Genomic DNA, 12,978 nt, shown 5'->3' with positions numbered 1-12,978 from the left:
AATGAACTGTGTGAGTCAATACATGATGTTTTGCTATGAAATGAGACCTCAACCGTATCTGCAAGTTATCTAAATAAACTTTTATATACTTTTAAATTTGTGAAGTCCTTTTTGAATCACTTGATATATTATGCTTTTAAAATACAATTTTTAAGCTGTTGTATTACCTCTTCATCAGTCGTCTTGAACTACTGAAAAAAAAAAGTGTTCTTAATACTGTATGTGGCAAAAATGTGAACTAAAGATTTCTAAACTGAGTCTCTGTACAAAATTTCATCAAAACTAGTTTTTCTAGTGAAAATTATTAAATTTCAAACAAGATAACACACTTGGGGATAATGTTTTTACAAACATTATCCACACATCTTTTTGTTTTATGGGATCCCTGGGTCATGAAATGTCGAGAAATGCCATACCCCATTTTTTGACTAATACCATACTCTCCTTCCTGCAGCATAGCTCTAGAACTATGAGATAGCCTAGAAAGTAAAAATGATTAACAAATAAAAGTAACAAGAGATACATATTAAAAATTAAAAAACACGACTGTCAAAAAAACCCATTGCTCTTATAGCATGATTAAAGAACGTGCAGGTGACAATTTTGTTATAGTAGTTGTATATACTGTAATTTTGTTTTCAAATTTTTTAAATTTATTTAAACATATATACAGTCTATGACACTTCCAGTAATGTAAAGTGCAGGGAAATTTATCTAAATTGATTCTGCTATTGAGCTGCTAAAATGGAACAAACATACATACATACTTACATATACCCTAAATACATTACACTCCTTTATGGGCTGTCATATTATAAACTATTAGAGTATAAACCAAAGTATATATTTTTTTTTAAATAAATTTAAAATATTTTAATTTTTGAAAGGTCTAAATTTACTAAACTAAAAACAGCTATTTTTAATTTTTACAAATTCATAAGATTTTTTTCTTAAGGTTGTTATTAATAAAAGTTGATCCTTTTTTTTGTTTTTCATAGACTTAATTTTTTTTCTCAAAATAAAATTTTCTACACGTTTTGATAATAAAATTTATGCATTTATTAGTTATTTAACAAATTTATTGAACTTCAAACATAAAAAAATATTTTTTTGTCACCAAATTTTTCTGTTTTACATTGGATATCATGAAAACTATGGTAAATATAGTTCTGGGATCTATTTTATTCTATTGTTCAGGTTAAAAAACAAATAACCATCAATCAAATTTACCCCTAATACACAGAAATCTTGCTGGGGTAACTGAAATCTGTACAAAATTTTTCGCTAGCCGTTACTCAATAACAAAGCATTTTCGGACATGTATTTGTATGAACATTTTTCCTTATTTTAAGCTCAATCAGTTTACAGGTTATTTTCCTTTCCTTTTAGATCATGTGCATATATATGCCTATGACATTCCCTGTAAGATAAGGATTCCAACACCATGTCATATAACTAAATAGGTTCAGCCATTAAGCTGCTACTGGAATAAACATAATACATACATACATACATACATACATGCACCCACCCTAAACACATTACACCCCATTTTGGGCAATCGTGTAAAAATGAATAAGTTGTCAATGAAAAATTGAACCAAATTTAAATCTAAGATCATTTTTCTTGAGCATAAACTTAGATTGGTATATTATTAAAATGAATAATTTTGTTGAACCTTTTATTCATTGACTTAACATTGTAGATTTGATCATTGTCACTTTCTACCTTAATTATTATTGATATATTATGTCAGTTCTACCTGGTGTGCGTGTGTGTGTGTGTGCGTGCATGTGTGTCAGCTGCATGTGGCTTGTAAACTGTACTGAAGAACATTTTCAAATAACTAAGTAATTTTAAATAAGATTACAATTATGTTACAGGATTCTACAAATGAAAGAGTCCATTTTAATCTTGGTATGTTAGCTATGGATGATAGAGACACAGCTGGTGCTGAACATTGGTTCCGACGTGCTGTGCAATTAAAAGATGATTTTCGTTCAGCATTATTCAATTTAGCATTATTATTAGCTGATGATCATCGGCCACTGGAAGCAGCACCATTTCTTAATCAGCTTGTTCGATTTCATCCTGATCATATTAAAGGCTTAATATTATTAGGTGACATTTATATAAATAATATAAAAGATTTGGATGCAGCAGAAAATGTTAGTATTTTATTATAATTTAATATAACTAATTTATTATAATTAATTTTATTATAATTTTTATATTATCTAATTTTTTTTATATTGTATATTAAGTGGTTTGCATTTATTTAAAAAAATATACGATATATATATATATGATAAAAATATATATGATATATATATGATAAAAATATACGCAGAATTTAAAAATTTTCCAGGCTGTATAAGTCTAGTTGTCACAGTTTTTTTTGTTGTGTTGGTACACTTACCCCTAATGTTTATTTACATTGGTAGCCATATTGGATTCTTTGTTTATTGTTGGCTGTCGAAAAGGTTACACATGTTTTGGTGTGGTCAGCAATTTTTAACTTCTAGAAAAAATGGAACAGAATTTGCATTAAATTTTGCTTTAAGAATGGAATAAAATGCAGCTCTGTATTGTAAATGTTGAATATTGCTTTTAGCAATCCTTCTATGAACAAATCAAGTGTTTGCAAGTGGTACAAATATTTCCAAGAAGGCCGTGAAAACATTGAAAATGATGAGTACCCTGGACGTCCCAGTACCGATGACAATGCCAAAAACTGAAGAAAATTATTATAGACAATTGCTGAATCACTATCAGAGAAGTTATTGATGATGTTGGTATATAATTTGGCTCATGAAATTTGTGGCAGCAAAATATGTTCCAAAATTGTTGAATTTTGACCAAAAGCAGTGCAAAATGAACATTGGTCAGGAGTTGCTGAATGAAGTGAATGATGATCCAGAGCTACTGAAACAGGTTATAACTGGTGATGAAACATGGTTGTATGGATATGACGTTGAAACTAAGATGCAATCGTCTCAATGGAAGCTTCCTGAAGAGCCAGGACTGAAAAAAGCTCATCAAGTTTGACCGAACATGAAGGTTCTAATCACTGTGTCCTTTGATTTCAACATCTTAGTGTATCATGAATTCTTGTCACCAGGCCATATGGTCAATAAGGAGTACTATCTGGAAGTTCTTCACTTTTGCGTGAAGCAATCTTATGAAAACATTTGGATTTGTGTCGAAACAATTAAATGGTAATATCATTATGATAAGCCATTGCAATTACTTTGTTGCTTGTTCATGAATTGTTGGACTAAAACGACAATGTTATGATGCCTCAACCTCCATATTTGCTGGACATGGCCCTCTGTGACTTCTTGCTATTCCCCAAGTTGGCAAAACACCGTCCTTTATGGGGACGGAATTACCAACATTGAAGAAATAAAGACAGAATCACTGGTATCGAAAATTGTGCTCCAGAGATGCTTTGAAGACTGGAAAAATTGCTGGCACAGATGTTATTATATCTAAAGGGGGAGTACTTTGAAGGTGACAAAATCAATATTGATCAATAAATAAAGATTTTTTTGAGAAAAGCTAAAATTCCACTTATATTTTTATCATACCTTGTACTTTTCAGCATTAGTTTTTCTATGTTACCAACCTGGATGTTTTATTGTTGGTACTAGTGTATTCACCTCTTTAAAAACTTATGTTATGAATTTAATTTATATTCTAAGATATTCCAAGTAATATAGAAAATTAGTACAATATCAAGAATGTTTTCAGGATGAAATAATTATAATTCCTATGGAGCATTCAAAAAAATTTACATCTGGATTGTTAATAAGATACTTAACAAGCACATAAATTGAAAAGTGACTAAACTTTTTAATTCTGATTGGTACATAAAAATACATTTCTTAGATCATGTTATTATAAATATAGAAACAAATATAACATAAAAAAATATATGTGATTAAAGTGTATATTAATTATTTAAATACAATCATATGAAATAATGTTAAGGTTAAATACATTAATTATAAAAGATTACTAAAAAATAATTCATAATTATAACAGCTATTGAAAATTGAAAGAGTGATATTGTTTGAAAATCTATAAATATGTTAAAGAAAATCTTTGAATTGTATTTTAAATAAATTGCTGGGAAGATTTTGAAAATGGTTTCATTTATTATTAAAAATGGAAACAGAAGCATAATAAGGCTCATTCTCATATGTCAAAGTGAGTTGAGTTAAATGTAAACAGTTTCGTTGGTCTGGTTTGGTAAAGATGGATATTTTTTTTTTTTTTTTTTAGAAAATTAACAGTTTCTAAATGTTTTTTTGTATACAGTTCATACTTATGGAAGCCAGATAATGATCTAACAGCCCATTTTTATATCTTAAAAACTCATTCTGACTTATTGAAGGATCCTCAAGAGGTGATATATTTTATATCGAAGTATATGTGTGAACAATAAATATTTAATAATGATGAAAAACTTAGTGTTTTTATCAAGGTATTTCAGATTAAACCATATAGTTTGAATTTGTTATAAATTAAACCAATTTCATCATCTCATGAGAACTTGTCATGTAATAAAACACCAAAAAAACTTCACTTTGTGGGCAACAGAAATACTTTTATCATAAATGGGAATTTTATTTTTATTAACTTTGTACTTGCATGGATATCATTATTATTTTTATCCCTGAATAATATATTTCGTTGATATATTCTTCAGAGATAAACACTACTTATTTGTGAGAATATTATCTGTATTTTATATATTACGCATGCAGTCATAAAGGTATTTAAAAACTCTATGATCTAAAAGAATTATGTAGGTTTTATTAACATAATTTCCTGAGTTCCCTAAATTTCCTAAAGTTTCACACTTAGGCAAACAAAGAATTTTGATATATCCAAAGAATTATAATTATTACATTGTAAAAACATCATATTTTCTATTCTATGAAAATCACAGATTATGCATATATATAGACATAATATCTATGTAGATATTATGTAAAATATTATCATATATATCATAACTTGAGTACTTAGTTATCACACTGCTAACACACAACTTACACTTTATGGAGACTTTTAACAGCGGGATGAAAACGTTTTTAAAAGTTAGTAATAAAGAAGAGAATAAATATGTAATTAAAATAAAGAGCGTACACTTTTAATCTGATAATAAGAATAGATTAAACAGCATTAACTGTAATTATTACAACATTCAATCACAATCATACACTGCTTTTAGCACTGAAACAAGAAATCACAATGAACATGTGTGACTATCTCAGTAGTATTGATGCTTAAGGTGAATTGAAACCAGAAGTATTAAGTTACCTCTTTTTTCTTTAAATTATGATCCACATATTCATTAAACCAATAGGAAAAACAAATTTTGTTTAAATCTTAAGAACCTAGGTATAAAAGGATATCTGATTATCTTAACTACAACTTTCATGTGCTGAACTATAAATTGCTTACACCTTGAGTTATTGATTTATATGAATCTTCCAGGCATTTCTAGATAATGCTAATACAGTTTTTTAACTGAGCTTCTATGACATGAATAAACATATATTTTACCTCAGTTGACATTTAAGAGTTTAAATTTAACTTAACGAAAGAAATGTATTGATGCAGCTTTTAACTAAATTTAAATATATTTTTTTTAGTTCACAAACTTTCATTATTATTATTATTGTGAAATTTAGCTTTGTTCAGGAAAATTCAGCATAAGACTGAACAAAACTGCAATCAGGTAAATCACTCTCAGTTGAATGTTGTTGGAAAAGTATTATTATATAAAAAAGTATTATCAACATAATAATTAAAAATAATATATTATTTTTAAGCTTTTAATGTATTATGTATATTACTATTTAATGTTTGTTATGTGCTGAATTTTAATCAAATAATTGAAAGTAATGAATTTTGTTCCCAATAGTGTTATAAACGTATATTAGAGCTGGATCCAGAAAATATTCAAGGCCTACATAATTTATGCGTTGTATATGTAGAAAGAGGCAATTTATTGCAAGCGGAAGTTTGTCTTAAACGTGCACATCGTCTTGCACCGACTGAAGATTATGTCCTTCGACATTTAAAGATTGTACAGAGCAGAGTTGCTAAATTACGTGCCTCACCTAACGATTTGGAGGTATTTTTAATTTTTGTGTCAAGTTTTTACTTTTTTTTTTTTTTTTTAAATAGAATAGAATGTTTTTAAATGATATTATACAGAGGAGTGTTAATTATCTGAACCAATAAAAACATTTTTTTTTTTGTTTTTCCACAGTATTAAGTGAAGAATTTATGCTTCTACTTTTATATTCCTTTTTTATTTCTTGTTCCTATTACTGTTTTTAATATTAAGTAGCAGAGAAATACATACAAAATGAAGGAAACTTTGTGTTGCTTTCAGCAGAAATAGTTTTAGGTATGTTGTCTTATTACTAATTATTTTGTGACCTTAATGGATCATTGACTGGGATGATGAGCTATAGAATACTTGCTTGAATATACTGTATGTTATATTGATATTGAATGAACATTGTAGTTCTTTATTGTTTCCTTCTCACCTTAATCTATGTTTTCACTATTTGACGTAGTCCAAATTGTTTTTTCTTTAATTCATTAGTGTAGTGATGTAATTTTTTTCATTATTAATGATTCTGGATGCTGGTTATAAAACAGTTAAGTGGTCTGTATAATAAACTGACAGTTTGAATATAACTAAAAATTATGACCTCTTTATTGTATTAGATTGACACTGATTGTAATTAAATACCAGTATACTAAAAGAAAACTTGTGATAAAACATAATCTACCAACATCATGTCCACTTCACAAACCCTTTTTTTTCCTGTTTAGCCTCCAGGAATTACCGTTCAGATATTACTTCAGAGGATGAATGAGGGTGATAGTATGAGTATAAATGAAGTGTAGTCTTGTACAGTCTCAGTTCTACCATTCCTGAGATGTGTGGTTAATTGAAACCCAACCACCAAACAACTCTGGTATCCATGATCTAGTATTCAAATCCGTATAAAAGTAACTCCCATTTCTAGGACTTGAACAATGGAACTCTCGACTTCCAAATCAGCTGATATGGGAAGATGCGTTCACCACTAGAAAAACCCTGTGGGTACCACTTCATGAATCCAAACTGAGCAAGCATCACACATGAACAAGGGAGTGGAAGAAGACATATGAGGCCAGCTGTTCAATGCAGTGTCCAACTTTGCCTCACAGCAGTAAAAACACGGGAGCCGACAACTCCCTCCGAATATTCCACAGGGCGCAGAATAACTCTTAGTGAGGCTTGCTGCTCAGCAGCCAAATCGAAGTATAGGCAAAATGCCTGCCTTGCTGGTGACTCATCCTCTCACCATAGAATCTTCAAGGTAGCCTTGACAACATCACCAAGATGGATCCTTAGAGGACTGTATACCTGATAAGTCAGTAAAACGGCATACATCAGATGAAGCAGTTGACAGTTGGCATAATTTGTTCATAACCTCAGTTATGTTAGCTGATTGCTGGAGCTTACTGAAGAAAATCTGAAAAAGAGTATGGTATAAAGTTTGGAATGTTGAAAAATGGAAAAAACAAAGTTTAACTGACAATGTCAACAGATTTGTAAATTTGTTTCAACAGATTTCTACATTTCTGGGCATTTAAGATGTGTGTCAATGGATGAATGCTGATGCTGATACCAACAAACCAACACTGATTCTGATGAACCTGTGTACCATATTTTAATTGATATAAATTATCACATCATCATCAGTGATCCTTCCTCTTATGTTTGAGAGCTGGTGACCTAATTCATAACCTGCTGACAGTTTCCTACTATAGTTCACGGTCCACTACCATTCAAATCAATATGCCTCATGTTTCTCCAGTCGCCTCTTCAGTTTGGTCCAGCCGTCTTTATGGCAGTCTTCAATGTGACCTGCTGACCTTGATTTTTCCCTGTACAACTAGCTTCTCAAGATTTTTGCTGGGCCTGTGGATTATATGACCAAAAAAGTGGAGGATGTGCTGGAAGCACATCCTCCACTTTTGTGGAAGGTTGTCCACAATATGACAACCTCCTTTGCACTTTTTCATTTATAATTGAGATGTTCATCCTTTTTTCTGCCCATATAATGCAGAGTATTTTTTGTAGGATCGTGAGATAAAAATGAGTAAAGGAGGAAGGAAGCATAGAGGAACAACAGAATGGGGCTACATACACAGAAAGTTTAATATGATAGTAATGCAATGCTGTGTATGAACATCAGTTTGATATTAATGGTACAGAAATATTGCTGCAAGAAAGACACTCAAATTTGGTACAGAGAAAGATTAAATATTTTTAAAATGTATAACACAAAATACCTTTTTTGTGAATTAATCTAATAAATTTTTTTGTTTTATTTTAAATAACATGAGTTTAAAAAGAATGCAAAACACATTGTGTATTTTCATTAAGTAATTTGATAAGTACTTTATAATAATAAATATAACAAAACTTTGTACTTATTTAATTTTTCTTTTCATTTTTGCCGCATCTTGGCCTTTCATCTGGAGGTCCCAGGTTCAAATCCCAGTTGGCATTGCATTTTCACATGCTACAAATCATTCATCTCATCTTCTGAAGCAATACATAACGATGGTCCTGGAGGTTTAAAAAAATAAAAATAAATGGTTTCACAGAAAGCTATGTGTGTTTGCTTATCTGAGCAAATAAATTTACCAAATTATCTTTATTTTTATTAATTCAGCTAATTAACACTTCACTGAAAATAGAAGAAAATTGTTTTTCTTAAATACAAATGTTATTTAGAATAAGTATATAAATTGGATTGGGTAAGAATAGTTCATTTATTAGTAAGAAAAAGAGATGATTAGTTATCAGTAATAATTATTTTTAAACAGTGTATGAGTATAATATAACATGTTTTCTCAAAATTAAAACCTTTTTGAAAAATTGTGAACTTAATTTCTTTCTCATCATAAAATAAAATTAAAATAACATTATTTAAGCAAATTATAGTTAAAATTATATAAGCATTTTTTCATAGAGATATTTTTATAAGTTTACACTATAGTACAGTCCTGTACATCAGAGTAAACCAGGACCAGATGTAATCTTGGCGATTGAAAATTTGCTACCCTTTGAGATAAGGATAAAACATAAATTATAGAAACTTATTTGAAATCATTTTTAATGTATATATTAATAATAAATTCAAACTTTAATTATATAAAGGAATTTTTTAAGAAATAAACCTTAAAAACAGGGAAAGGTCTAAAATACAGTCATCAAATTGCTCATATTTTTTCAAACAAAGAATGAGCAATTTCAATGTTCTATTATGAATAAGCAACTGACTGGTCTAAATCGCTTACTCTGAAAAGAATATACTTAGTAAAAAATAGTAATGAAAATATAATTAATGAACTAGTAAAATCTGAACATGATAGGATTAAGGAACTAATACATTTAATTTAAATTACTTAACTGACATTTAATATATACAAATGGCACTAGGAAAGTTTTGCAATAAGACTTTGTATTTTATAATCTTTCAAAAGCAATATCCTCCACACATTACACACTTCTCTATCCTTCAAAGGAACCAGTCTTCAAAGAAATCCACCCATGTTTCATCAGAGATCTCCATACTCATTATCCCAGTCCCTTAGGAGGTTATCATTGCTCGTGAAATTCCTCCCTTTCAGTCTGTTCATTTGGGGGAACAGCATGAAGTCACATGGAACAAAGTCAGGACTGCAGAGCGGGTGCTCTAACAGTTTTATTCTGGTGCTGACCAAATACTAAAAGCAAACTTTGAAGCGGTCTGCTAGACGTTATCTTGGTGAAGAAATTATATATATATTTATCTATCTAGCCTTAAATTTTGGGTACAGATTCTTGATAACTGACAACTTTAATCAGGCATTCCTTGATGTATCACTTCCCTGTAATTGTCTTCTGAGTTTCCAACACAACTTCTCTAAAATTCCTCTCACACTAAAATATATGTGCACCATTCTGTTCTTCATTTATCTGGATTTTCAAACAGCCACAGCGATCTCCTCATCTTTGAACACCAATACTTTGTTCCGATCTTTGTTTGGGACATCATAATAGTACAGGCAAGTTTTGTCATCTGTCACATACTGTTCACGTAGGGAGATTTCCCATTTTCAAACTTTTTCAGCATTTCATGGCACCATGGAACATCCCATCTGATTGTCGGTCAAATTATGTGGTACCCAAAGGTACAAAGCTTTCTAACTTGAAGAAGACCTTGGAGAATAGCATAAACTGCTGGTGTATTAATGCCTAAGGACACCTCTCTATTTGGTCATAGGCACACACCTGTCTGTCTCAAGCATTTTGCGTAGTGCAGCAATATTTCCATAATTTACAAGTGAAGATGATCAACCTGACCTTGGAGCTGTCCATAAGGCCACTTAAGTGATCCTCTTGGTACCACCTAAATATTGGTCAATGAGAACAATCCTTTCCAAGCACATTAGTCATTACCTCTAAACACTGATCAACACTTAATAACCCGCATGCAAAATTGCCCAGTATGCAGTTTTTATCCTGACATCATTACCACTTTTAACTAACATAGCTAAAAAGCAAATGACAATGAGATAGTGACAAAGCACCTACAGAGCAGATTGGAACCTGTTTACACACATGCTAATTTGTATATCAGATTTTGGTACCAAAATCAGTAATTTAATTTTCTATGCAGATTGTTATAACAGTAGAATAGTTCATTTTATACATTAAGATGGTTAGCATACCTCTCTTTTTTAATATTTTAATTATGTTTTTAATTTAATTTTCTCATAAAACATTCTGATAAAACAGAGATCTCAGTGAAAGTACTAAACATAGAAGAAAAAAACAATAAATAAAAAATAATAATTTGTTATTAATAATTATCATATCCTACTACGGGATATAATTTGATTGAATATCTATTGTTTCCATGATTGCTTTAACAAATCTCTGCTAATTGTTCTAAAATAAAACCTGATATTGAAAAACTATTCATTATCACAAGAAGTCAACATACTATTTGAAATGTGAAATGCTAAACACATATGACCTAAATGTTTGTAAATAAAGTTCACTTCATTTTATTCTGAATACTACAGTGTGTTAGTGGATATAAAATGTGTATGACCCAGATCATTTGACATTAACCAGTAATATAGTTGAAGTTTAAACGTGCTATAAACTTCAAATATCTTGGAATAGATTGAGCAAAAATATTTTATTACATTTCTTATCATGTAACACTCCTAGAAAGACTTTATATTTTGATAAAATAAATGGGTTTATTACATGGTAAACATACTCATATGTGCTAGTATAATTGAAATTAAGTTTTTTTATTTTGATCCTTCTCTTATTCTAATGTATGTATTAGATTTTAAGTACCAAAAAATTAAAACTTTAGTTTTCTTCATGCAAAAGTTTAAAAATATGAACTCTTAACAATTTTATTTTTTAACGTTTATTTATTTATAAAGGAAAGTTTTCTGAAAAAACTATCCTGCAAAAGTACTATTATGTTTAAATTAAGGTAAGATATGTGTTATCTCAATATTCTGTAATAGGTAGTTTATGTTAATAGAATTAAAAATATAATTTAACAGTACAGAGGAATGATATGAATCTTAAAAAGGTTATATATATATATATATAATGTATATTATATATATATATATATATATATATATATTCTTTTTTTTACTAAAAACTCATATAATTTTAATTATTATCTTGCCTTTCATTTGCGATAGGAATTTCCTACATGTTTCACTGCATCATTGTATCAGCACAGTTTAGTAATGAAAGTATCCTCAATTATGTTTCGTCATTCTTACATACAAAAATCACATCACATTTCAGGGCTAGACTTAGACTGGGTAACACGGAAATTTGCTTACATGATTCTTTTGAATGTATACTTTAATATGTAATATTTTGATGTGATGTTATGTGTTTTTTGTATGCAAGACTGATGAAACATAATTGTGGATATTTTCATTCCTGGTGATGTTAATACATTGATCTGGTGAAACATGTACAAAATTCCTATAACAAATATATGAAAAGACAATAATTAAAATTTAGTAGAAACTTAAAAAATATATATACCATACAATAAAAAATGCTAATCAAAAAGTTTATGTGTGTGTGTGTGTGTGTGTGTGTGTGTGTGTTGAATAACCTAAAAATATTTTTCCTAATTAACACTGATTATTATTTGATTATGTCATTTGAAGTATTGTTTTTTGCTATTTTTATTTTTTTTATTTTTTGCTTTTAGTTTTATGATGATGTAGGAAATGGTGCAGCAAACGACAATATTCAAAGAAGAGATTCTGATGATAATGAAAGAAATGATGAAATACAGGAAAGAGAATTATCAAGGCATTCTTCATCTTCTCCTTCTTCATTACAACCATCATCATCATCTTCATCTAACAGGCAATCAGTTTCATCATCAGAAATAAATACAGATTCAAAATCTGATAAAACTCCAATATTTTTGGAAGATAAAAAAGATGGACATGCTTTATCTTAGCATCTGGCCTGTTTACAACATTAATGTGATTTGATTTAAATTACATTATGATGTTTTGTATTATATAATTATAAATATTAATTAAATATAATGATAATAATGTACTGTAAAATTAAAATAAAATAGGGCTTGTATGATTGTGGTAGAGTGTGTTCAAATTGTTATGTACATTATATTTTTTGTACATATATATATATATATATATATATATATATATATATACGTACACACATGTGAAAATGACAAGAAGAATACTCACCCTCCCTAAAACAAATATAGAAAAAAAATAAAAAATAAAAATAAAAACTATGTAATGAATATCTATCTTCATTCATTTGAAAATGCAAAGCACATTACATCTTTTTTTTAAGTTCTT

The 12,978-nt window shown here is 29.1% G+C and overlaps 1 protein-coding gene across 1 annotated transcript in view; it reads left to right on the top strand.

The window, feature by feature from the left end:
- The window catches only part of LOC142332472 (protein O-mannosyl-transferase Tmtc3-like), a 465,936-nt gene extending 453,183 nt beyond the window's left edge, over positions 1 to 12,753 (top strand). The window contains exons 14-16 of the mRNA XM_075378918.1: positions 1,884 to 2,168; positions 5,939 to 6,151; positions 12,345 to 12,753. Of these exons, the coding sequence (XP_075235033.1) occupies positions 1,884 to 2,168; positions 5,939 to 6,151; positions 12,345 to 12,602 (756 nt within the window). The 3' untranslated portion in view covers positions 12,603 to 12,753. The remainder of the gene's footprint in view (positions 1 to 1,883; positions 2,169 to 5,938; positions 6,152 to 12,344) is intronic.
- Positions 12,754 to 12,978: the final 225 nt, after the last annotated feature.

Source organism: Lycorma delicatula, chromosome 11, assembly GCF_047948215.1.
Source record: "Lycorma delicatula isolate Av1 chromosome 11, ASM4794821v1, whole genome shotgun sequence".
Taxonomy (NCBI): domain Eukaryota; kingdom Metazoa; phylum Arthropoda; class Insecta; order Hemiptera; family Fulgoridae; genus Lycorma; species Lycorma delicatula.
This window is presented reverse-complemented; position numbering and strand designations above follow the sequence as displayed.